Source organism: Thamnophis sirtalis, unplaced genomic scaffold, assembly GCF_051295495.1.
Source record: "Thamnophis sirtalis isolate CommonGarterSnake01/CBP01778 unplaced genomic scaffold, rThaSir2_p1.2 scaffold_8, whole genome shotgun sequence".
NCBI lineage: Eukaryota > Metazoa > Chordata > Lepidosauria > Squamata > Natricidae > Thamnophis > Thamnophis sirtalis.
In genome coordinates, this window is record NW_028261388.1 from 38,551,636 (window position 1) to 38,579,145 (window position 27,510).

A 27,510-nucleotide genomic window follows, 5' to 3' on the forward strand; every position below is an offset into this window, starting at 1 on the left:
CAGATCTTGGAACTATATCAATTTATATTCCACCAGACAAACAATATTACCAATTTCTTTCCTTCTACAGCAGGCAACAGCTGTTGCAAACATTAAGCTTCATCTTGTTTGGAATGAGTATCCTCAATTCTTTGAGATACCCACAATGTTATCTTTAGTGCAACATGATTAAAATTCAAAGATGGTTCTACAAAATGAAGGAAAACATACTAAATTTTACCAAAAGCATAGGACTGGGTTAGTTGAGGGGACCGCCTCTTCCTGGTTTCATCTGCCCATCTTACCAGATCCAATAGAATGAACATGTTATGGGTTGCCTCTTCTAGGAAACTTCATTTGATGGGCTAAAGATGGTAGGCTTTTCTCCCATGGTCACTGCACTGTGGAATCTCCTCCTCTTCAGAGATGAGTTCAGCCCCATCATTTCTGAGTATTCAAAGATCCCTCAAAACCTGGATATTTCAACAGATCTAAGGACCCCAGGGGACAAGTAAACGAATGAGGTGGCTCCCTTAATATTTATATTCCTCTGCCTATTGGTTTCCTTCTGTTTTAGTTTAGTTTTATACTTTTTTATACTTTTAAATAATGAATGGTATGCAAATTTTATATTTCTACTGTTTACTAGATTGCTGTACACCACTCAGGGTCATTTACTGTGACATTTGTAGCCATATGACCACCATTTGTCAGCTGTGATCAGGGGGGCATTTGCCCAGGTTCGCCTGGTGCACCAGTTGCGCCCCTACCTGAACCGGGAGGCCCTCACAACAGTCACTCGTGCACTTGTGACATCTAGGCTGGAGTACTGCAACGTGCTCTACATGGGGCTGCCCTTGAGGAGTATCCGGCGACCCCCCCTTGAGTTGTAAGCCGCCCTGAGTCCCCCCAGGGAAAAGGGCGGCATATAAATAAACTTTCATAACTCATAACTCATAACTCATATAAATTTGATTAATTAATAAATAAAAATTTAAAAAGGAATACCAAGCTGTTGGCTGGATTAATAAGAAATATTCTGCTCTGATGCTTTGTTTATTTTGCTTTCTATATTTTCCAAAAGGAAACCTACTGTAGTTCTTCAAAGCAAACTTCAAAGCATAGTTACTTTCTTTAGGAAGCTGTATTCCTAAGGAACCATTATCTTTATTCCCTTTTATTTCAGAAATAATAGATGGCATTTGTGTACTATACTCAAATGACAATTTCTATTTGCATAATCTATAGTGACACACTTCTGCTAATTACTATTTTCACTATTTAACAATTACGTGTGTTCTTCTTCATATATTACAATTTTAAATTTACTACTTGCAACTGTCATTGATTTGGGGTAGTGGTAATAAATAGATACAACGGATAGGACAGTGGTGTAAATGAGTCATCAGTTTGATTTATTTTGCAAATTCTGTTGTTATAATTTTCTATATAACACAAGATAGCATAAACAATGTTTCTTTCCATAAGGCAATTCATGGGAAATATTTGAAGTTCATTTACAGATTTCTTTCATACCCTTTCCTTTTATATAATTTTTGGGAAACATAAATATCTGAAGAATCTATCTTGAATCATGTCCAACTGTATGAAAGCAAATTAAATGGCTGGCATAAGGAGAAGAGAAAGTGTCTGTATTCAGTGCTTATACATGTTAAGACTAATCTGTGAAGAAGTTTTTTTTATTGTGTAATTGTGTAATTATATCGGCCAGGATCTCCCCACCAGTTTATCAGAAGTACGGGTTGTCCTCAACTTAGGACAGTTCACTTAATGACCATTCAAAGTTACAACAGCACTGAAAAAAGTGACATGACCTTTTTCACACTTACCACTATGGCATCCCCCTGGTCACATGATTTACATTCAGAAATTTGACAACTGACTCACACTTATGACAGTTACAATAATACAATACAATAGCAGAGTTGGAAGGACCTTGGAGATCTTCTAGTTCAACCCCCTGCCTAGGCAGGAAACCCTATACCGTTTCAGACAAATGGCTATCCAACATCTTCTTATAGACTTCCAGTGTTGGGGCATTCACAACTTCTGGAGACAAGCTGTTCCACTGATTGATTGTTCTAACTGTCAGGAAATTTCTTCTCAGTTCTAAGTTGCTTCTCTCCTTGATTAGTTTCCACCCATTGCTTCTTGTCCTACCCTCAGGTGTCTTGGAGAATAGTTTGACTCCCTTCTTTGTGGCAACCACTGAGATATTGGAACACTGCTATCATGTCTCCCCTAGTCCTTCTTTCAATTAAACTAGACATACCCAGTTCCTGCAACCGTTCTTCATATGTTTTAGTCTCCAGTCCCCTAATCATCTTTGTTGCTCTTCTCTGCACTCTTTCTAGGGTCTCCACATCTTTTCTACATCGTGGTGACAAAAACTGAATGCAGTATTCCAAGTGTGGCCTTACCAAGGCATTATAAAGTGGTATTAACACTTCACGTGATCTTGATTCTATCCTGCTGTTTATGCAGCCTAGAACTGTGTTGGCTTTTTTTGGCAGCTGCTGCGCACTGCTGGCTCATATTTAAATGGTTGTCCACTAGGACTCAGTAGGATCCCAGGGTCATGTGAACCTTCTCCAACCTTCTGACAAGTAAAGTCAATGGGGAAACCAGATTCACTTAAGTGAAACTTAAATGAAACTGTGTTACTAAATTAATAATTGCAGTGATTCACTTAACAAATGTGGGAAGAAAAGTCATAAAATGGAACAAAACTCACTTAACAAATTTCTCACTTAGCAACATAAATGTTGGACTCAATTGTGTCTTAAGTTGAGGACTAACTGTAGTTTATGTCTGTCACCTGATTCAAACTTCCGCTACTTCATAGCCACATAACCACAAAGATCTATGATGCACTTTGAATTCTAGAAGATTGGCATAGCAATCTTAAAATTGGGGAATGGTTCCTAGAGAAAGAAGTTCTTAAATTCTATCTTGACTCTAACCATGGTGGTTTCCTGTACAAGTTCAGAGTCTAACATGCCTAGCCGCTTAGCTATTATCATCCCATGTTCTCTGGAGGAACCAACATTGTGAAGTATGAAAAATGTCACTCGAGAGACATTCTTCCGTATGCACATACAAAAGGGGCAGAGCTTACATTGTGATGGCATATTGGCCCCTTCTTGTTACTTTGTGTGGACATGTGACAATCACACGAGTTTAAATTTAGGTTATGGATTAATTCTTCTTGATTAATTTTTATCTATCTTGAGTTCTCCACATTTATTTTTTCAGATGATTTTACCACAGGACAGTAAAAAGGCAAGGAGCATTCTGACAAAGCCCACAGATATTTATAAGCTATGCTAGCTGGTTTCTGCATATGATTCTCTAAACAGGAAATTAATCTTTTTAAAGATTAAATTGATAAATCTCTGATCCAATCTGCTGTTGCCTTCAAATTTATGAAAACATCAGAATTTTGAAAGTGGACATTCAGAAATATTTTGGCTTATACAAACACTGAGCAAAGTTCATTTTTTTTCTTTTCATGAATACTTACAAAAAGCACTAATCTAGACATGATTCATGCTCCAATACATGAATGAATAACAATAATACAAATAATATCTTAACAAATAAGGGCTGATAAAGGTTGAATTCACACATAATCTGAAATTAATTAAATTGATTTGAATCAATTGATTCTCATGATTTTTAAAATCATGTTTTGTTGAACAGACCATCGTGACTTGGTTTGTATACAACACTAAGCCAGGATGAGTGTTTTACTAATCACACTTAGCAAAAAGCAAACAAGTAAATTATAACTTATTATTATGTGTAAATCCAGCAAATAATTGGTCAATTCTTTGGTCAAAAGGTCAAATAGAAAACAAAATCTAAGGGTTCAGTATGCAATTTGATTTACAACTATTTTCTCCTTAAATAATACCAAATTTTGATAATCTCAATCCTGAAATCTTATTTTGTAAATATTAGTCTTTCTCACTAAATAAATCAAGGTGCACATTAGCTTCTTTTAGTTATTTTACAAATTAAGTGAATAACGGAATTAGATAAGCATATGTATCTTCACTTTCCTTTTTTTTAATCATGAGAATGCTAGCTAAAAAGTAGATAAATCCTTTCAAATATATAACAGATCTAAACAACAGATTTAATAAATAGCAAATCAGCCTAGCTATTAACCATTTCATAAGTAAAGTACCCAGTCAGTTGTCAGCATGCCACTGTGTGTGGACTTTTGGACATATGTGGACTTGTAAAGATCTAATATGTTCTTCCTCCTGCCTTGAAATATAAAACAAGAACATGATTTTTGTGTTCTTTTCATATTTTCATAGACATGTTTTTATGTCCTGATCAGTAGATTATCAACTCTCAAATTAGTTAGTACCAAGCTATCCATTTAAATATATATTAATATGATACTGACAAATCAGTAATTAAAAGAAAGAGATGCTATATGTAGAAAGTTCCAATATTAAGTCCTTCTGACAGAATTGCAATGCATTAAACTTTTTCTACATTGCAATTACTAAAGTTCTTATAAATGAGAATGTGTTTTTAATATAACCAGTACAGAATTGCAACCTTTTTCCTGGAATCTAGATATCCACACAATTCAAATAAGAAAAAAACTTGACTACTGCTGTTTTTATGACATGTTGGATTTGTGTGTTGTGAGGTAATATGAAGTAGAAGAAGCTTTGCTAAGTACTGTATGTATGAACCAAGAAAAGATGATAAGAAATTGAGAGCAATGATATGAGGACTAAGAATACAAAAGATAACATTTGAATCAGAGAAGGGAACTTCAACCTGAGCAATAGCTTTTGTGAATATGCTAACTATTAAAACTGAATTGCCAAATTCTCTCCCAATATATTATAATTAGTTTCAAGACAAACCAAATGTCAGTTATTTAACTTAAATATGGACTTTCTTATGAAGAAATACAGATGCTTTGAGTCAAATAAAATTAACCTGGTTCAAAGGCAAAATTCTCTGAGAAGGACAAAAAATGGTATTTAATTCCCCACATTAACATTATTGCCCATTAACGAGTAAGCAGTTGAGGTACAAGCTTGATAGCCTTGATTATTTGGGCTGTTTAAGATTTAACTATGTTTATTTCAAAGTTCCAAAACATCACAGAGCTAAATAAGAAAGGAAGCAAAAAAGAAATTATGTTTACCTCTCTGTTGTGCAGGTGTGTGATGGTCTTGGGAAGTATTTCTTCCCCCATCCCGTTGTTTTGTTTTCCCCTTATTTCCTCTGTTTGTTCAAGGCTTCTGACCAGGCAGGGAAAGAAAAAAGAAAAAGAAAAGAATAAGAAAACACTGCTTGGGAGTGTAAAAATCCAAGTTCCAGCTTAGCTTAGAAACTGTCAAGAGTCCTATGTGGCCTGCTGTAAATGCTGGGGGGGGGGGAGCTGGAGGAGGAGAGGAAGGGAGGGTGGGGAGAGCGGGTGTTTAGGGAGACAAAGCAATCAAGGTTTAAATTTAGACGCAAAACTAAACAGATACTGCCTTTCCAGGAGTGAGGGGAGAGAAGAGAGAGCAAGACAGAATCAGTTATGCATCCTATTTTTGACTTTCTCGTTATTTCTCAATTTTCTACTTCCTCTTCTTACTACATCTTTCTTTCCGGTAGAGGCTTTTGTTCTACTATTTTTCCATAGTTTTCTGGATCTCTCTTCTTTAATCCAACAAGCAAAAGAAGAGGGTATTTACTAGTTTGAAGTATTAAGGCAATGTTAAGGCCACATTCCAGAACCATAATCCAACAGATGAGGCATAAGGCTTTTAGCGAGCCATCTTTTAATTGTCTCAGATGGTATACAAATACCTTAAAGAAGGATAAGGTGGGGTAGAGAAACCTCTACATTTTGGCATGGCAATATTAATTGCCATTTATTGCAGATGTTTATATTTGCAAATCCTGTAAATTGGTGTTCTACAAACTGTTCTTTTAGGTCACATGTGAGTAGCCTTTCTCAATCTGGTGTCTTCCAGTTTTGTTGATTTATAGCTCTCATAATTCCTTACCAGGACAGCAAAAGGTCATGCTATGTGAATTGTAATCACACATATCAGGAGGGTGCCAGATTGGGAAAGACTAACTTTAAAGAGACAGAGGGAGACATGCCAAGTTATGTTTAATACCCTTTGCACCTCTGCCAAATGTCACTCCAGCAAATCAGCTTCCAGAATGGAATCAGGAGAATGTCAGAAAGTTTCTCTTGTCTGTCTAGCCTAACAATGTTTTCCACTGGTATAAGAAATAATGTAACCTCTGTTTCTTCCTTGTTTGTCTGATTGAAAAAGAAACAGAAAGTATCGTTTAAAAAGTATGTGCTGAACTTTTAAAAAAATTGAGTCTGAACCATTTCAATTCTGTTTAGTGGTGGCACTTTAATCATAAATTAGGAAATAGCTATCTTTTCCGCAAAGTAATTAGGCTAATTAAAGCCATTTCTGCATTTAAAGAATCACTGAGTTTTTAGGTCAATAAATTACTTGTGATTTATTGCTTCAATGATGGGTGGGTGGCATAAGGGCCACTTAACCTTTCCTCAAACTTAAAGGACTCTCACATTTGAGCATTGATTATTCTATGTTTTAATATCTTCAAATTAAGTCTCACATTTAAAAAATACTATGTTTTGTTTTCATATGTGCATCATTTAACACATAAAAATAATGGCTATGTGTAGTAAACAGGAAGTAGATATTTCCGAAGTTCTCGTAACATTTAACAGCATGCAAGCAGAAGTAGTTTGGTGGTGTGTGTGCTTTTAGTCATTGCCACAGCTGTCTTTCTGGCAAATATATCTCTGATTTCAAAGGTGCAAGATAATTTCCACTGATGCAATTGTTTGTGCAGTTCTTCTGAGGTTTTATTTTGATTTAAATCCAAGTAGCCTCGGAGGGAAAAGTTTTAAATCCTAGGATTTTCCACCAGACTAAAAAAGGGCAAAGGAGGATTCCAGGATGAGAAGAGAGGGTCAATAAATAAATATAGCTAGGATATCAGTAAACACATCTCCAGTGAGAACAAACCTCTCACGGGAGGAAATGATAAATATCTCCTTTGGTCGCTTCCAAGTGAAACATCTCAGTGTTTCTTTTTATTACAAAAGAACATAAGCAATGCTAGAAAATATCAGAAGGATATTTTCTGTCAGGATGGGCCTAGTCTTATCACAGATATATATGCTCCACAGCTGATGATACTTGCAAGGAAAGGAAAAGTGTGTCCTTTTTTTCAAACATAGTTTACATGGCATCAGGAAAATGGTGACTATGACACTATTTCTTTCCAATATACTCTTACTAAACCTCAGAACATAAGCACAAAGAAGCAGAAATGGAACAGCTGTGAAAAAAAGTGAATTCAGTTGAGCAATTTTATCTGCCCTCATAGTCTGATTTTTTGTTACTGTGTCCACTTTAGCCTATTTACTTAGAGGACTACAATTCTTAACTTATTGGGTTCCTACATGCCAGCCTTTTTAAAACTGATATCTCAGTTATATTAGTCTTCAGGTCTCCTGAAGTCTATTACAGTGATCCACAAACTTTGCGGTTTGATGGCCCAGCTGTGAGGGGAAAGAAAGGAACGTGAATGATAGACCACCATATATGTATAGCTTGACTCGTGCGGGGAGCGGACCAGCACGTGCACACATGTACACGTAACTCGACTAGTTGAGCTGTGCATGCATAAGTCAAGCTATGCATAAGTGCAAGCCTACTACTTACATGAGTCAGCTGCACATGCACATATGCGTGCTAGCCCAACACTTTTGTGGCCCAGTTGCAAATAAGCCACAACCCGGTATGAGCCATGGACCAGGAGTTGGGGATCTTGGGTCTATTAGCTGGGTGATCTAACAAAATAACAGAGCTGGAAGGAATCTTGGAGGTCTCCTAAACCTCTACTCAAGCAGGAGATTCTATATTATGCCCAACAAATGTCCCTTTGATATTGTCTTTGATACCTGTCCAACTTAACTTTAAGGCCACATCTAATGATAACTTTAAGCCAGTTTGAAGCCATTTTTGGAACTACTTGATCTCATAATATCGGTTTGTGTGCAGTTAGCTTTGTTTCTTTTTCTGCACTTGAAAAAAGGAGCAAAACTAGATTTCTTTTCCTTATTGCTTAAGCTGAATGGCCACTTGATGGTCCCATTCCCCTTTGTCCTATTCCTGGTTCAAGCAGTCCCTAACTCATTCCTCTGTTTACAGCCTCCCATGTTCATTTTCTTCCTAAAATCCAAATTCATTTCCCTGTTTACACCCCCCCCCCCAAATGTTCATTTTCTTCCTAAAATCCAGATTCATTTCCCTCTCTCCCCTCTGTCTGCAAACATGGTTAATAGCATGGGAGTTTCTGTAACTATGCATTACATCAGAGATACTGGTATAGACTCTGAAATTCAGAAACTGCACAGTTTATGCGAAAACATGACTTGGTCTATATTTAAATCAGTGGCAAAAAAGAATATGGAATTTCTTTTTCCCTGCAATAAACCTTTCAGGAAATAACAGCGTTGATTAAAACTGACATGAGGTTTTTTTCCTAAATTTCTTATTATACTTTCCTATTCTTCTATTATGTTTTTACACAATAGATCAAATAATTCTAAATTTGTTACAATAGAAACTTGCAAACATTCACAAACATATTACTGTCCAGTGTATATTTCACTTCACACAGCCATGCTTATTTGGGATAAAAGTATAAAAAGGTATCATGAGCTGCTCAACAAGTATGTTTCTGAAATAGTATAATAACAGCCATTAAATTTGGAAATCATTCCATATTGGATAATGTTTTGAGCAAGGATACACCAGCTGCTATGTTGAGAGCATTGGCCAGCAGCAGAACCACTAAGGTGTTGAAAAAAGAATAGAGCAATTTTTTAGAGTTCTCCTGTGGTTCTGTCACCATTTCCATGAAGTCACCAGATTTAAGCTTAACTGCGAGGAACCTCACTTTTATAGAAGATGCAGTAACAGAAAGAGCTTTGCATTTTTTAGCTTAATGAACTCAGAAGCCAACATCCTGTTTTGACCTGAGTGTTGTAAGTCTTTAACCCTTCTCAGATAATCCCAACAGGAAATGAATAAAGGCTGTTCGTAGTATGAGAAATTTGTTTTTGGGCCCAAAGATTAGGTAACAGCATCTTTAAAAAATTACTTGCTTTCTGTGTATTTATCTGAAGAAAATGAGGCTAGTAGAGATGCTTTAGAAAATTTTGCTGCTTTTGAGCAACTGTTTTTAAGTACATTGGAACATAACAATTCTACAGTACAGAGAGCATTGACAGATTCCTGAAATGTAATTTTGAAGGAACCAGGTTACTTATAACAGAAAGCTATCCTCAGAACAAAATACATTGTTTGCATACAATCTGTTCTCACCCAATTTAGTGTACAGCAAGGTTTTTTCCTGCTCTAAAATGCATATTATTTTTACACCAGCATATTAAAGAGGAACTCTGAATACCGTGCTGTAGTTTTGTCCAATCTGACTGCTTCTGTTGACTCCGCTGAGACTGCAATTTTCAGAATTTATAGCTAGCAAGATGTTTGGCTGTACTCACTGCATATGTGGGAACATATCTACTTTTTAATTGAATTACTATGAAAGAAGATGAAATGTTTGCTATAGATGATTACAATGGTAATACTCTTAAATATGAAACTTTCACACAAGAGTATATTAGCGTTCAATTTTATCTGTCTAATTCCAAAAAGTAATTTACTACCTTTCACATGCACAGAATTTGTCTAACTGACCATAAATAGTGATAAGACAGGCATAGATATTAATGAATTGGCACATAAAGAGAAAGTTGATAGTTTATAAGTCAGCATTTCCTAGAGAAAGAGAAAGAATCTACAAGGGGGAAAAAGACTGATTATGGGAGAAATAGATAAGTTGCACTTTCTGTAGAGCAGGTAGGAAAAACTCAGATGGGGAAGAGGAAAGATGGAAACATCAAATATTTCATTCCATTGAACATGGCACAGATACAATCTATAACTATATTGCCTAATGGAGCATTAAGACCAGGACAAGAACAATAGTATCTGAAAGAAGACAGATGTTTCTATGACGGAACATTGCTGTCACACTCAAGGGCTGGACTGGCTCAACTCACAAAGGAAACAGATTGTTCAGAGAGAAGTTTGGCTTTCCATTAAAGGGCTGATATCTGGACAGAGGAAGGAGATTAGCCAGATAGGGTTGGTATCCAACAGTGAGAAAGTTTTCAGAGTGCTGGATTAGCCACAGCAGAATAAATTTCATAAGCAATGTAGCAGCATATATTTTGCAATGGCCATGAAATCTGCATCCCTAATGGAATGTACATTTATATATCTTGAAGGAAAATAGATGTGCTGTGGCCTATTTTATTTCAAAGCTTCATTTGGCTTTAAAAGTTGCTCAAGAAGCTTCGAACTGCTTGAAAAGTAGAAGAGATAATAGAGGAAATCCAATATAAAATAAATCAAAGTGAAAAAGAAAAAAATGCAACATATAAATGCAGCCTAAATGTTAGGTGCATATTGATATTTATTCCCCACTACACTGAAAAGGCAATTCCCAGGTGAAGAAGGTGAAACAGTATCAGCGAGGCACTGACAACATGGACTACCATTCTGCCTTTTGTAGGGATCATCAGAAAAGGATAGGAAATGTGTACACTATCTCTTATCACACGCACACATGAACATGAAAACAAATATTCTGTTTGATAGATATGAATCCATTTATACTGATTGCTTAAATATATGGAAGCAGCAACACCATATTCCTTACTGGTTTTAAAGGTTATGTTTTCTTTTGTTCTGCTAACTATTTTTGGTCATAATAAAGTTTTAACAATAATCCCGAAACACTAAAAACTTTTCTTTCATTGCCTGAGTGGGAAGATGGAGGGTGGGCGCAATTCCATGATCATATATACAATCTCTGATTAATGGATATGTATGTCTAATACTCAGGAACAGGGAAAATGTGGTTCTTAGCCACAGATAATTGTTCAACAGTGACAGAGAATAGGAGGTCTTTGAAATTCTGTATTTGTTTAACTTTTCAGTTCATTTTTTTTCTTCTGTTCACTAACTTCGTTCCTCTCCTGGAAAGTAAGTAACTCTTCCCTTGCCTGCAAGTACTTTTGTAATGGGAAGCCAGGTAAACTTGCCAGGTACTGTTCCACATTTATTCAGAATACAGTATTTTGTATCAACTCTGCTTTGAAATTCCAAACTATGGAAATAGCACCCTCTTGTGATAATGGAGTAGAAGAGATTATGCAAGATAAAGTTGTTGCTAGGTAATATTACTGATGAAAATATGTGCAGAGGTTTTGACATACTTACTACTGTATCTAATAATGGAGCATCACTCCAAGAAAATAAAAATCTGATGACTTTAAAAAAAAGCTATTAATATCTGTTAAAACTGGACCTATAATTTATTTTATATTAAACTAATTGATTAAAATGATGCCCCATTTTATAGAATCAAAATCTGGAAAGATTTCATAAGCCATCTAGGGCAAACTCCTGCATGAGGCAGGAAAATCTTAGTGATGGTTGCTTATCCAACCATTTTCTGGAATTCTTTGGTTCTGCAGGAAATCATTGCTACTGTAAGTCACTCAAGTTCATTAAATTTACTTTTGTCCTTTGGGACAACAGAAAACAGAGTATACACATTACACTAAGCAATGATGTAGTTTTTACTGATTTGTGCTTAGCTTGTATTCACACAGTCACTGCAATTTATAACCATGATTTATGGCATGGACAGGCAAACCAGAATGCACCTATGCCTTCCCAAGCATTCCTGAGGAAGGTTTGGGATGTCCCATATTGTACTTCCAGCAAATTTTATATTGCCAGTTTAAGGATCAAATAGGTTATTGAAGAGTCTTAAGGGCAAAGGTACCTATTTTATCCTTCTGTAGATTTCTAGAGACATTGTAAAGTGTATCTTTTCTTCAGCAGCCCACAAGGAGAATAAGAAATCATTGCTCCCTCTCTTTATGGCTTAGGACCATGATGGCGAACCTATGGCATGTGTGCCACAGGTGGCACACAGAGCCATTTGTCAGGGCACGCAAGGCTTGCCCTGTTAGCTGGCCAGCAGACATGAGTGCATTAGCCAGCTGACTTCAGCCTTCTTTTGAGATCATTTTTCGCCCTCCGGAGGCTGCCTTAAAGCCTCCGGAGAATGAAAAACTAACCCTATGGGCAACCAGAAGTTCAGGAACATACTTCCAGTTTGCTTGTCGGACCATTTTTAGCCCTCCGGAGGCTTCAGGGGCCTTTAGGAGGCTTCCCTGAAGGCTCCAGAGGGCAAAAAATGATCCTACAAGCAAACCAGAAGTATGTTCCTGAACTTCTGTTTTGCCCATAAGGCCATTTTTTTGCACTCTGGAGGCTTCAGGGAAGCTCCTGAAGCCCTGGAGGGCCTCCGGGGGGGGGGGGGCTGCTTTCACCCTTATCAGGCGCCTATAAAGCCTCTAGAGCCTGGGGAGGGTGAAAAAAACACGTCAAAAATGGGGGGAGCGCTGGTCGTGTGCTCATACGTGCTGGGGTCATGCGCATAGCATTATGGGTGTGGCACGCCTACACATGACCCCCCTGCTCCCCCCGCTTTTGGCACGTGAGCCAAAAAAGGTTCGCCATCACTGGCTTAGGGTGATGTTTGACTCTAGGTGTCATTTAACAAGCCACTTATTAATGTCGGAACCAAACCAGTTCTTCTATTCAGGTTTACAGTCTACATCTACAGAAATAATACAACAGGAATAGAGAAGAGAGGAAAGCAAGTGGAATTCCCCTACTTGTAAAGAACTGATAATTGGCTAAACGTCCACTGCTTGTCATGTCATTCTTGAAAGACTGTTTTCCATGATCAGTGAGCTTTCCTTCAGTCTACAGTCTCAGACCACCTTAGGATGTTTTCTTGCTCCCTGCTACAAAAAAAAAAAAGAATTGTTGGGGGTGGGTGGGTTATACAGGCATAAGCATTTTAAATTAAATTCATGCAGTTGATTATCTCCTAAGAATACAACCCCCACTCCAAAATCAATAGGATTTATTGATACTAAGACTACAGTTTAGTCAGCTTTCTTTCAAGAGTCAATGCCCCAAGCTACTACTAAGTCTTGGGAAGGATTTTTTAAAAATACACCAAAGACTTGGTAATTGCATCCATGCAGTTTCTTGGCAATGTTGTAGACTATTATAAGACAATTCCATCATCAGGCTTGGGAAGGATTTTTTAAAAATACACCAAAGACTTGGTAATTGCATCCATGCAGTTTCTTGGCAATGTTGTAGACTATTGTAAAACAATTCCATCATCAGCCTTGGAATCTGTGGTGCTGTCCATCAAAGTACTAACCTCTAACATAATGTAGCTTCAGAGGGGTTACTCAGAGTGCATGTTATTATCCACTAATATACTCTAAATAGCACTCACTACATCACTTCAGATAAATGGTTATTTTTAAAAGGGGAAAGTATCACTTGTTTCACTTTTCCATTATGGAAATTAACAAATATATTCTGATGAAACTTACTTGCTAGGCTGAACTTCCCAAATGTACCAATGAACTCTAATTAAAAGCTACAGTAGGTAGGCATAAACCAACCATACTGTGTGTTTTGCCTTAGAATGGCTTTATTTACATTAATACTTATGATTAGCTAAACTGTTTTTTTAAAATGATTTTTTAGGTTCAAACAGCTCACTTAATTACAAACTACACAAACTGTTCACATAATACACAGGCTAACATCAATTGTCTAGATTATTCAGCAATGTGTCATTAAAACATAGCCATTTTGGTTTGTTAATTATTTTTAGCATGCTGGCATGTTGGCAAATACAGCCACAACCACTCTCTACGAAGACACTTATATATCAAGTCAAACAGGAAAACTACTTTATCGCTTCCTCCTTATTTACCTAGCCACACGTTTCGTTTACTTAAGTTTAAGGCGTATTATCATTGGTGGATAGGAACATAATCCCGCCCACAATGTGTAGCCATGTCCACAATGTTTTCCGCCATTAGTTAGGTTAAAAGGGGATAATCTGAGCTGCCATTGGATGAAAATCCTAGCAACCCTCCTTCTGTGGGAACTTTCAGAAGCAGGCAAGTATTTTATTGGATGCGCGGAAGGAGGGCGGGGCTGCCTAGCTTTTTAAGTGCCCGGTTCCTCCGATCAGTCTTAAGGGATCTTTTCCAAAAGTGTTCGTAAAGGAGGTGAGATGTGGCGGCTGGTGTGGTTGCTGGCGGGAGTGACCGCAATCCCCCCGCACCAGGAGACGGCACGGGTCGCCCGCTTCGTGGCCCATATGTGTGACTGGGGCGCGCTGGCTACGATCTCCACGCAGGATCCTCCGATGCGAGGCCAGCCCTTCGCCAATGTCTTCTCCGTCAGTGACGGGGCGGTGGGAAAAAGTAGTGGGGTCCCTTATATGTACCTGACGGACCTGGAAATCTCAGTGCATGACCTGAAGGTGAGCGGTGGCTGACTGCTTCGTCCTGGGTACGTTCCCTTTGAAAGAAGTGCCCGGTTGGTTTGGGATTCTAATGTGTAGCCCGGCATGGTCGTAAAAGAAGAAAATGCAGTTTCCTCCATCAGCATTTTCGGTCAATTCTTAGGGAACTATCCACTTATCATTTTCTTATGAGAAAGACTAGACTCGTCCGGATTACCAAAAATGATTTAACACAACTAGTTGTTTCCTCTGTAGAGCAGGTTGATGCGCTCCACTTTTGAGATTAAGCTATAATGAGTTGTGGGTCAAATTAAATCTAATCACGTTGTTTTCTGTGGCTATGAGAGCATAGTTTTAAAGACAACTCCATATGTACCCGTTGACTTTTTGAAAAAGATGCTGCAAAAAGAATCATGAATTATTTTTCAGCATAAAATAACAGATTTTTATGTCATCTATTGTGGCTATTCCATTTAGTACATACTGTATGTTTCTGTGTTTTAGTTAATAAGCCTGTGACATAAGAATTGCAATGTAAAGATTTGACAATCATAATTCAACCCCCAAGCTGAGCAGGAATTTCATGCCAGTTTTCTGGCTCAAGTCTCCGATATAGTATGAAAAACTGGATGGGATTTTGTTTCACTTTTTAATATTGGAGTCTGGAATGGACTGTAACTATTGTAGTGGTAAGAAGGTGTTTTAATTTTTCCTTCAATTTAAATAGCAAAGCCTATTTTTCAGAATGGCTATTTATCTTGCAGAACAAAATAGAAATGACATGACATATTTTATCCTGTATGATAAACAGCAGGTTCTGATGGTGATTCTGAATTTTTAAATTGGACAAATGCAAAGATCTTATGAAAAAGAAGTTGTGTACAAATATGGATAAGATTTGTGAAAAGGATCTTGGAATTATAGTTGATCACAATAAAATAGACTGAATTTTAGGCTGTACAAAGTAGAAATATAATTGCAAAACAACACAAATCAATAGTTTTATTCTGTTCTGTATTAAATCTCAATAACATATACTTTTATCTGCATTCAGTGGTTTAGTTGCACTACCTCCAGTTATGCTAAGCCATATTTTAAGCAGTGTTGACTGAATGGTAATAGGTAGATTAGTACATTATATTAAAACACATAAGTCACTTTATCTATTATACTAAGCTATGGATTTATTTAATAGTGCAATGTGTGAATGAAGGTAGCTACAATGATATTTATTTCTGTAGAGTGTTACAATGATCATGGCTGAGTATTAAAAATACATATTCTGCTTCTGAGCAATGAAGTTTTAGGGATGTCACGTCAGTGCTTAAAAAGGATTAGGGAGAAGACCAACATTTTTGTAATAGAAGGATAATATGCACATATTTTACATAAGCTGAACATTCACAGCATTAGGTTTTTGCAAATCAGATTTCTTATAGAACCAGGACATAGAATTTTGGATCCACTTCCAGGAAAGATTGTTTAAAATGATAATCTTAACTGGTCCATTCTTTTTACCGAGTATGAGAAGCTAGCTGTTACTAGAGTCTTGTGTCATTTACCTTACATATAACGATATGACAAGCCATTCTATAGAGTTCCTTTCAGTTCTTTCTTGGTAGCTCAAAACTCTATGATGAGTTTATATGTTGTATATATTTTTGACCTCACTCTTATCCATTCTTCTCCTTTGTCTTCTAAAATAATAGTGTAATTGGAAGTAATCTCTGTGTAGGTGTGTGTTTAAATGTAGATGTCATGCCATATTATACTTAAGTGTAGGTGTATTTTTATTAATTGACTGCTGTGATCAGTAAATTTGAATAAATGAGAGACACTGGAGTCAGGCAACATATATATTTAATAAATGATTATTAAACCAAATAGTTTCATACACGCTAATAGAGTATCATGATGTATCACTTAGCTATGTTTGCCTTAGTATAAGTAATTAAAACATAGAACCATAAAAAGAAGGTTCCAAATGTAATACACTAAAGAGTTGAAATTTCATAGGAACCAAAGATTAAAAGACGTATTGAAAACATACCTGTTTGGAGACCTTCCTCCTTCTCAAATAATCTTCACTTAACCTAAAAAAGTGAGTACAAGACAACTCTATGTAAGGCAAGTTTGATTTTTTTTAAACTGATTTATTTTCTTCTTTTTACTTTAAGAATATTTTTCCCTGCAAAAAAGCACTAAATCATCCACAATTTCTGCTTTTGTGACCATTGATAAATATTAATAAATTGGATTTATTAAATTTGATTTTTAAAAATTGAGTCACGTACAGTTTTTAATAAGAGGCAGGGGGCTCTCTACATCATGGTAGGACAAAAGAATGAATTATCTTTGCCCATCTATATTTTCTGGAGAGAATGAAATCTATTCACAGGTATCTATGGTCTATGTCAGGTCTTAAAACAAATTGCATTAAGAGTGCTCTGTCACAGTATTCTTAACAAGAATTATGGGATGGGAGAAATCCACAGTGATCCTGGTATGTTTGCTATGCAGATAACATAGACAGAATGTTTTCTAGCTCATCACTACTTTATTAGTTTCTTAGCAAATGCTGTGTAGAGAAACTTTGAGTTACTTTGAACTGAACCTGTCTGTACTTTGAATATTAATCTACATATATAAAAGCCAAATACCACTTATCACAAAATCTCCAGAACTGTAAAGCCTACAAACTTGCAATTTGTCACATATGTTCCTCTTGGCTTCTAGGTGCTCGCTAAGAAAGGATTTTTCGAAATGACCATCAGATCATTAGTATTTCTTATACAGTAATTAACATGCTCTGATTCTGAGGAATTCTCTCCTCCCCACCTCTGTTCCAACTGCCAGTTGCCTTATATTAACATGCTCTGACGCTAAGGGGTTAGACATTCTACTCCCCCTCCCCACTTGAAAAGAACTCTATTCCAACTTCCAGTTGCCTCACATTCTATTGCCTCAGTTCAAATTGGCAGACGTTCCACTCCTTCACTCAGGAATGGTCTGGGGCTCCTTATGGTATTAAATGTTGGTATCTTGCCAAAAGTCTACGCCTTCCCATTATGGAACTGCTTCCGGACTCAAGGCAGTGGGAGCGATATTCCCTTATGTGTTTCAATCACTGACCACCACTGAGCCAACAGATTGAACTGGAGAAAACTGGATTTATCCTGCATTGTCCAATCACATCGTTTCATCATGTACAGGTATTCAGCTAGTAATTAAATATTAAATTTCCTTCAAGGGACTATCAGTCAAATGAATAGAAATTTTTATGATTCAAGGGGAAATAAATAATACTTGAAGATAATTAGATGAAACAATGGCAAACTCACATTCAGTTACAGGTGATTCAGCGAACACATTTGGACACTTCCATATCTATGATTTGCAAGACAGCCTTTCTGAGGGGATAGTTGCAAAGGAAAATTGATCTGTAGGTAATAGATGAAGAACAATTTTAAAAACCATGCTTGTAATCCTTAAGAAGACTACTATTCAAGATTTGGCTGCAAACTCTGGGATGGATGTACCAGTATGCTAATCTGGTTGCATTTTTGTGAACTTTTCCCCATCTGGACTACAATGTGAACTGGGAAGTAGGGATGTAGCAATCAGTTTCCAATGAGAAAACTAACTCAATAGGATGTATATGATTTTCAGCTGATGCTGGAGTGCCAGAAGACCAACAAATAAACCTGATTTTTGAAGTTTGTAAGAATATGACGTTTTCTGTAGTTTGCAATGCCTCGTTCACAACTGATATTGTAGGAGAATCTTATCGTGCAGATGCATCGAAAAATGGTATCTGGTCTGGCTTAAATATGCTATGTCGTCTTGCTTTTCCAGAAGGAACAAACTAAAGATATATCTCACTGTTCCTTTTACTGTTGCTGTTTGGATTTATTTTCATTGAAAGATGTCTCTGTTATATCCATATGACACAATGCAGGCAGTCCTCGACTTACAACAGATCATTTGGTGACCATTTAAAGTTATGATGGCACTGAAAAAAGTTATGACTGTTTTTCATACTTATAACCATTGCAGCATCCACTTGGTCATGTGATCCAAATTCAGATGCTTGGCAACCGACTCATATTTAGGAAGACTGCAGTATCCCAAGGTCATGCGTCACCTTTCGTGACCTTCTGACAAGCAAGTCAATAGGGAACCCCGATTCACTTACCAACTGTGTTACTAACTTAACAATTGCAATGATTCATTTAACATCTGTGGCAAAAATGATTGTAAATTGACAAATCACTTAACAACTGTCTCACTTAGTAACAGGGATTATAAAATTGTGTCTACGGTGTCTCTTGAAAAGAAGGTAGGAACCTATTCTAACTTTAATTCTTTTCTCTTTTCATCTTTTTGCATTTTTTCTCTTTCTCTTTTCTTTTTTCAATTTGTCTTTCATTGTATGGAGAAATTGGTAGGCAGGTAGGAGAGAACTGGGGAGAGAGGGAGATTTTTCCATTATGAATATACATACATACATACATACATACATACATACATACATACATACATACATAATTATCTTAGTTTACAGGTAGTTCCTTATTTCTTTAATGGTAACAAGTATTGTCAGTATTTTATAGTGCATTTTTTTCAATGCTTGCTTGTGATTGGCAGCAAAGGAAAAACCTTCTAATGATAGTTTCCTATATGTTGATGAGGGTTATGCCACAAACATTTCTATCCTCTTACTTTGATCTTCATGGAATGTCTTTTCTTCCTTGCTGAAGTATGCAGGAAGTTGTGACAGCCTTACTCTGTATGTTGCTAGACCCGAATAAAGATTTTGAAACTATCCACTCCTGTTTTGGAGCTCAGCAATATCTCTGAAATGTTTTCTAATATAGAATTTGTACACATTTTGTTTGTTGTAGGAATATAATTATCAACTTAAAGTTAAGCATGTAAGACTGTGAAAATCTTAAATTCTCAAGAAATGCATGTCTAAACAAGTAAGCTGTGTCTGTCAACTTGGCTTCTATATTGCGTACTTGAGAAAACAAAGTTCTATAAATAACATGATCTTCTACTATGTTCCAGTGGTGGGTTTCCAATTTTTTTACTGCCGATTCGCTCTCGTGCATGTGTGACGCTTCTGCACATGCAGAGAAGCGTCCGGGCAGGTAAGGCGTTCGGGCAAGTAGCACTGCTGCTACTACCGGTTCGGCTGATCCGGGCCAAACCGGGAGCAACCCATCTCTGCTATGTTCCCTCTATATGTGAAGTGACATAAACCAAAGATTTGTTTTATTTGGATAATGCTTTTTAAAAGTCTTGATAATGAATACTCCACTTACTCATTTATTTATTGAACAATGCACATTTAGGGTTCAGTGACTTGTTGCTCATTAGAACCTTGAGTGAATATTACAAGCTCTTCTAAATGTTGTTTATCTTTTGTTATCTTATTTATATCTGAACTTTATGAACATATTGCAGCTGGATTTAATAGTAATAGTTCACACATTTTTTCATAGATAGTAAGAAAGACAGAGTTCTAAAGATCTGAAAAACATGTTGCCTATTTGTGACATTTTTGATGATTCCAATAAAAGTGCTTCATCTGGGATAGGCTTGTACATTTTGGAACTCTGTTCTTGAAATAGAGTCCACTGATTACTCTGTCATCTGTGTATAATTTGTCAGAGAAGAGCTATTGGAGATGGTTATAAAGTTCTTTCTTTGACAGAGAAAGAAAAATATAGCATTCTGTTGTGTGGTGTATGAAATATAAAGAACCTAAAGAAACTTTTCAACAATGTGGGTTGTATTTCTAAATATGTTTTTGAAATTCTATGGTGCTTATTGGACCATGAGGCTAACTTGTCCTTTCCCCATTCTGAAGGACAGTATCTTGAAAAAGTGCTGCTGTCTTTTTATCTCCAGCAATACAGATGACCCCTGGAGACATTTTCCACAGATAATATACTCAGTCATGACTCAGCATGTTCTTGGAATTTAGTAATCTGTATCTGTGTTAATAATGAAGCAGCAAATGTAAAATGCTACACATTTAAATCACGTGCTGCTTTAACTTCACTTTTTCCCCCAAAATAAATTTGTTTGAATATTTTAAGAGGTCACAATTCAGTCTTGTGCCTGTAGAAAAGGCTGAGTCAACATCATGTGATTTTTAAACTTTTACACTAAATAGAAAATGAAACAAGCAAATTCAAGTGTTTTTAGGCATGTTACCTTTGACAATTATATGTTAAATTATCCTTTAGCATTATTTTACTCAATGAGCTAGAACTTTGATTAAACCCAATTTACCTCTTGTATTTCAGGTGAATGCAAATGCCTCCCTAACCATGTCCTTGGCACAGACTTCTTATTGCAAGAAGCAAGGTTATGATCCCCAAGATCCTCTATGTGCCCATGTGATCTTCTATGGCGTAGTTGAGAAGGTAAACCAATATTTGTGCTGGTAACAAGACTAAATATATGTAAATTCTAGCTCGGAATTAGAAAATAGTTCTCATAATAGTTTGTTTTAAACATTGGTGTCAACATAATCTATGTCTCCTGAGTCTGCATATTTAACAGTAAAAATCCATACACATACACATATTTGACCTGATGTAATGAAGGGACTTTCTTATTTTGTGATGGGGAAATAGCCACATAGGACAGTGTATTGTCTTCTCCCAGCTATTTTCCTCATGCATGGGACTCTGCTGCTGGAATTGAATCGTTTCACAATGCTTTGCAAATTATGTGGCAAACTATTGAGTAAGTGATTATAGAATATTGCTAAAAGGATATTTGTTTGCTCTCTAGTTTTAAGATTTCAGAGAGAAATTGCTTTCTTTTTCCCAGTTGGCAAGGTGATGAAAATAATCTTTGGCCTAGAAAACTTTATACTACAACATGTTTATTCCTTTTTATTGTGGCAAAACTTGTTTATGTAGGCATATAATTGCTGCCATCAGAAGAGACTTTTGACACTTTCAACATGTTCATAAAAAATACAATAAAACAGCATAATTATACAAATAAACACCACATAAAACAATATTGTTTTAATCTTTATTTGGAACCTTGCATTTGAGACTTAATTCAAGGAACCAGGTGGTAGTAGAGAAAGTGAGTCTAGAAGGAATTATTCAAAAGAAATTGTCTATAGTATTGTAGTTCAAATGACATCAGTGTTTTAAATTGGTGTGGGCAACCTGTGGCCCATATCCATAACATTATTTGCAATAGGCAAAATTATTCCAGAATGTAAGAGACAGTGACCCAAAGAAATAAGATGTGAGATAAGGACAACAACAACAAAAAAAGAAATACAACTAACTCTAGTCTATTTCAATGCCATTAATTATACCCCTCCATTATCTTATTCTACCAAAATATACAAATTCATCCATCTGCTCAATATTTTCACTATTAATATAAACCTGAAACTATTTACTATTCTCCCTATTAAAAATAGCTACCTTACTCTTTGATGCATTATCATATCCATATGCTTCATTGGTTCATATAATACAATATACTTAGTGTTTGTTGCAAATCATTCAGTTTTCAGTCAACAATATGTGACTCTTTGCATTGAAAAGTACAAATAACATTCACAATGCCTGCCAACCTTTACCACAAACATTCCTTATAAATATATCCATAAAAATATGGATACATGTACACATCCTTGACTTACACTGTGCTCAGTGTTAAACCATTTATTTAGCATTCCACTTCTTCTCATGTATGCTTTATCTCTATCTTATTGCATTCAACAGTTAACCTTCAACTCCATATTCACATAAAACATTGAGTAAATAAATCCTAACTTTATCATATTCTTTCTCTAAATCAACAAATGAACAATAAACCTTTTTTCTCATTTCCATACATTTTTTCAATGATTGCTGAAGGGCAAAACTCTGCAAAAGGCCATACTGCTCTTCTCAAATCTTTCTCATTGTTACCCGATATAAATTTTTATCATGTATAATTTGTATCCTAACCTGATAATTTATTAAAAAAACGATTTAGTACAATTTTAAAAACAAATTTAACCACCATCCAGTCCTAAAATATTCAGTTCCTAGCCACTCACTACATGATCATCCAAGCAGTAATCAGGACCAAATGATTACACATGTCCTGCTTTTATGAATGTGTTGCTTTTTCTGTGCAACTAAAGCTGTTCGACTTGTCCAGCTGTTGGTTGTAAGACTGTTAGCTAAGCATAGAGGTTGCAATTCAAAGTCAACAATTCCACTGGATTGAGTCCAGACAGCTGTTCAAATTCTAGTTATATGTTTTGTTATGCCCTGGATTGTCCAATCTTGAGCAGACTTGCAGAAAAATATAATGGCTAACTAATTTATTGTCTTTCATATTGTTGAAAACTTTTCAGGTTCAGAATGGTACAGAAGCTGATTTTGCAAAGACAGCACTGTTCAGTAGACATCCTGAAATGGCATTTTGGCCTGTAGGGCATAACTGGTTTTTTGCCAAACTGAACATCATCAACATCTGGCTTCTAGACTTCTTTGGTGGAATCAAAACTGTGACCCCAGAAGACTATTTTAACGCTGTACCCTAGTAAGTGCTGTTATATTATATAACTTTTGAAGTAATATTTTTGAACTTGTGATTTATGATTCTGACGCATAGCACAAACTTGAATTCTCTCTCCTTTTTATCAGAACCACTTCAATGTATTTGTAGTTAAAATCCTTTATCTGCTTAAATCAGAGCCTTCTCTGCCATGGTGCTTGCGTTATGGAATATCCCCTCCCTCCCTTGAAATTAGAGAATCAAGATCATATGAAGTGTTAATACCACATGGGAAGACCACACTTGGAATATTGCATCCAGTTTTGATTGCTACAATGTAAAAAAAGATGTTATTATCTAGAAAGAGTGCAGAGAAAAGGAAGAAAGGTGATTAGGGGGCTGGAGGCTAAAACTTATAAAGAACGGTTGCTGGAATTGGGTATGTCTAGTTTAATGAGAAGAAGAACTAGGGGTGACATGATAGTAGTGTTCCAGTATCTTAGGGGTTGTCACAAAGAAGGAGGAGTCAAGCTATTCTCCAAGGCACCTGAAGACAGGCAAGAAGCAGTGGATGGAAACTAATCAAGGAGAGAAGCAACTTAGAACTAAGGAGAAATTTCCTGACAGTTAGAACAATTAATAAGTAGAACAACTTGCCTCCAGAAGTTGTGAATGCTCCAACACTGGAAATTTTAAAGAAGAGATTGGACAACAATTTTTCTGAAATGGTATAGGGTTTCCTGCCTGAGCAGGAGGTTGGACTAGAAGACCTCCAAGGTCCCTTCCAACACTGTTATTCTAATTCTAATTCTTTGACATTCCAAAAAGCTCTCAAGACCTGGCTATCAGGCCTGGGACTTTCAGGGAACTAAAGTCTTATTTAGATGGCTCCATTGTTGAGTGTCATTATTATCCTCCTTTCGCCTATGGTTTGTATGTTTGATTGTTATGATATTGATTAATATGGATGTTTATATTTTATAGTTGTTTTTACATTTGAAATCAGATCAAATTGATTAGATTTGATGTACTTATTGTTTTTACATTTGTTGTTTCATCTGATAGTTGTGCACTACCCAGAGTCATTTCTGGAAAAATGGAGGCAATGTCAATTACTGTATTTTTCGGAGTATAAAACGCACCAGAGTATAAGACACATCAAGGTTTTGAAGAGGCATTTTTTTTTAAAAAAAGAGGGAAGGTAGGGAAAGAGAGAGAAATACAGTAGGTAGGGAGAGAGAGAGAGTAGTTAGGTAGTTACCTAGATAAAGGGAGGCAGAGAGAGAAAGAGAAGGTAGGGAGAGAGAGAGAGATACAGTAGATAGGTAGGGAGAGAGAGAGTAGGTAGGTAGGTATGTAGGTAGATAGATGGGGGAGAGAGAGAAATACAGTAGGTAGGTAGGGAGAGAGTGAGTAGGTAGGTAGGTAGATGTTTCCAGGTGAATTTAACCATGTGTGGAGAAGGAAATCACTGACAATCTGCAGCACCTAAGACTTTGTTTCTGCTGGCACAGCACTTGATCAATGTAATTCTCATCAATTACTTTAACTAAAGAGCTTTCCGAAAGGGGGAAAAAAAGTTTTTGCACTCTGTAAACCTTCCAAAAATGGCCCATTTTTCATGAAAATGGGCCTGTTTTTTTAAAAACAAAGGCATGAATAGCCTTGGGGGGGGGGTTGCAGAGTGCTCTCGGGGGGGGGGGCAAAAACGAGCAGAAATGGCCCATTTTTCACAAAAATGAGCCCTTTTTTGTCAAGAAAATTACATGCATAGCCTTATGGAGGCTTATATAGTGCTCCTGGGGGCTGGGGGGCAAAATTGAGCAAAAAACAGCCTGTTTTTTGCTCATTTCTGTACTCCCCAACCCCCAGGAGCTCTTTGAAAGCCTCCATAAGGCTGTGCATGGGCATTTTGGTGAAGGGGCAGGGCTTCGGGAGGCAAAAAATGTTGTATTCGATGTATAAGACGCACCCAGATTTTCAGCCTCTTTTGAGGAAAAAAGGTGCATCTTAAATATGGCAGCTAGATAAATAAAATAAAATGTTCCCTTCACTTTTGAAGAAATTGACTACTGTATAATATGTTACATCTTAGGGCTTATTCCAAAATGACAGATAGCTGTCTCTTGTTTGTAGATAGCCAAAATAGAATTACATGAGATTGTGTAGTCGCATAAGTACTTCCCAATGTGCATAAAAGATAATGAAGTTTCTGTAGCCTGCCATCTATTCAGGTATTGTCTGCTCTGGCTGATAGTGGTTTTCCAAAATCTCATGCTGGAATTTTTCTCTGCCTTGCAGCTGTGATCTTGCTTTGCTTTTATCATAGAATTTTGAAGGAAAAGTGTCAAAATGATTACTTCACAGGGCCAAGATACCATTTTAACTATTTTTCTTGTTTATCCTTTGTAGGGATTAACATTTTTTGGATGCAACTGAACATCTCTCCTTTCACTAAGCAGTTCCATAACAAGAAGATAAGGATTCTATGGGAACTGGGCAAAACTCCAAATTTGCATATTCATTTAAAAGTCTGAAATTCGTGCCAAGAAATCTAATTCTATGAACACATTTTTTTAGGATATACAAATTGACACAGCCTGCATAATTCATTTTGCCTCAGATTTTTAAAGAGAGTTCACTATTTTTCAGCGAGTCTATAACAATTCAGTTAGGGCAAGAAGAATATGGTTGTAAAACAGAAGTAAAGGAATATTTGGGAGAAGAAAAAGGGAGGTAAATAATTGTAAACTTAACTTTGGTGTGTCCAAAAATTATCATATATTCATCTGTACTCTGCCTTGATTTAGAAATTTGCATTAAATTTGTAAATAGCATCTTGGATTCAGTCCCTGCTCACCTGTTGGATGATTTTATTGTTGGAATCAGATTTAATTGTTGGAAACATTGCACACTATGATTTGATTTGATTGTATATTATGTATTATCTTTTATTCTCCAACCAGAATTTCATTGTTAAATGGGTGGTTAAATAAATTTATTAAATAAATAAAAGTAATGAAATGTGTGAATAAATCAGTGACCTGTGTTTACAAAAATGAAGGCTAAATGTGACTGGCAATTCTGAGAAATTTTTCCAATCGCCTAAAAGAGCAGCAGGAAGTGTAATGGAATATGAACATTTTTTTAAAAAAATGCTACATAATCTACCTTTGTATTAGTGTGCTTTGCCTAGTAGAACATGTTTGGTTTTAAAAGACTATGTGCTGGTCTATGACCATAATGAAGATTTGATTTGATGTTATATGATATAATATGAATGGCTTAGTCTAAGTGAAAAAATTCCTGTACTCATCCATATTTCTATTTTATTGTTAAAAATAGAACTTTCCAGTCTCTTAGAAATGTATATATATTTCATAATACCGTATTTTCCGGAGTATAAGATGCACCAAGGTTTTGAAGAGGCAATTTTTTAAAAAAAGTAGATAGGTAGGGAGAGGGATAGAGAGAGAGAGAGAAAGAGAGAGAAATACAGTAGGTAGGTAGGGAGAGAGAGTGTGTAGTTAGGTAGGTAGGTAGATAAAGGGATAGAGAGAGAAAGAAATAGAGAGAGAGAGAGAGAGAGAAATACAGTAGGTAGGAAGAAAGGTTAGGTAGGTAGGTTAGTAGGTAGAGGGATATAGAGAGAAATAGAGACAGTGAGAAATACAGTAGATAGGTAGGGAGAGAGAGAGTAGGTAGGTACGTAGGTAGATAGAGGGAGAGAGAGAGAGAAATACAGTGGGTAGTTAGGAAGAGAGAGAGTAGGTAGGTGGAGAAAGAGAGAGAAATACAGTAGGTAGGTAGGGAGAGAGATAGAGTAGGTAGGTAGGTAGGTAAGTAGGTAGATGTTTCCAGGTGTATTTATCCATGTGCTGGAGAAGGAAATTGCTGACAATCTGCAGCACCTAAGACTTTGTTTCTGCTGGCACAGCACTTGATCAATCTAATTCTCATCAATCACTCTAACTAAAGAGCTTTCCGAAAGGGGGGGGGGATTTTTGCACTCTGCAAACCTCCTAAAAATGGCCCGTTTTTTGCAAAAACGGGCCCATTTTTTTAAAGCTGTAAATAGCCTTGGGGGGGGGCTTGCAGAATGCTCCATGGGGGGGGGGTCAAAAATGAGCAAAAATTGCCTGTTTTTTTTAAAAAAATGGGCCTTTTTTGTCAAGAAAATTGCATGTATAGCCTTATGGAGGCTTATGGAGTGCTCCTGGCAGCTGAAGGGGGAGGGGCAAAAACGGTCTGTTTTTTGCTCATTTCTGCCTTCCCAACACCCAGGAGCTCTCTGAAAGCTTCCTACAAGCTATGCACGGCCATTTTGATGAAGGAGCAGGACTTCGGGAGGCAAAAAATGCTGTATTCAATGTAAAAAACGCACCTAGATTTTCAGCCTCTTTTTTGTGGGAAAAAGGTGCATCTTATACTCCGAAAAATACG

At 36.5% G+C, this 27,510-nt stretch overlaps 2 protein-coding genes across 4 annotated transcripts in view; one reads left to right on the forward strand and one right to left on the reverse strand.

Moving 5' to 3' along the window:
• RCSD1 (RCSD domain containing 1) overlaps positions 1-5,414 on the reverse strand; it is a 36,075-nt gene extending 30,661 nt beyond the window's left edge. Inside the window, exons 1-2 of one of the 2 annotated variants that reach the window (XM_087721475.1) lie at positions 5,183-5,414; positions 4,193-4,275 (exon numbers count right to left, since the gene is read on the reverse strand). In XM_087721475.1, coding sequence (XP_087577601.1) covers positions 4,193-4,210 — 18 coding nt within the window. In that variant the 5' untranslated portion in view covers positions 4,211-4,275; positions 5,183-5,414. The remainder of the gene's footprint in view (positions 1-4,192; positions 4,276-5,182) is intronic. The other variant, XM_014063095.2, reaches the window with a different exon arrangement.
• Positions 5,415-14,232: 8,818 nt separating this feature from the next.
• CREG1 (cellular repressor of E1A stimulated genes 1) lies at positions 14,233-26,332 on the forward strand. 2 transcript variants are annotated; one of them, XM_014063089.2, is made up of 4 exons: positions 14,238-14,547; positions 20,847-20,966; positions 22,925-23,112; positions 25,480-26,332. In XM_014063089.2, coding segments are annotated over exons 1-4 (561 nt in total). In that variant the 5' UTR covers positions 14,238-14,295; the 3' UTR covers positions 25,481-26,332. The 2 variants fall into 2 exon arrangements, with proteins under 2 accessions (XP_087577602.1, XP_013918564.1); XM_087721476.1 differs by lacking the exon at positions 25,480-26,332 and having other exon boundaries at positions 14,233-14,547; positions 22,925-23,113.
• The last annotated feature ends 1,178 nt before the right edge of the window (positions 26,333-27,510 follow it).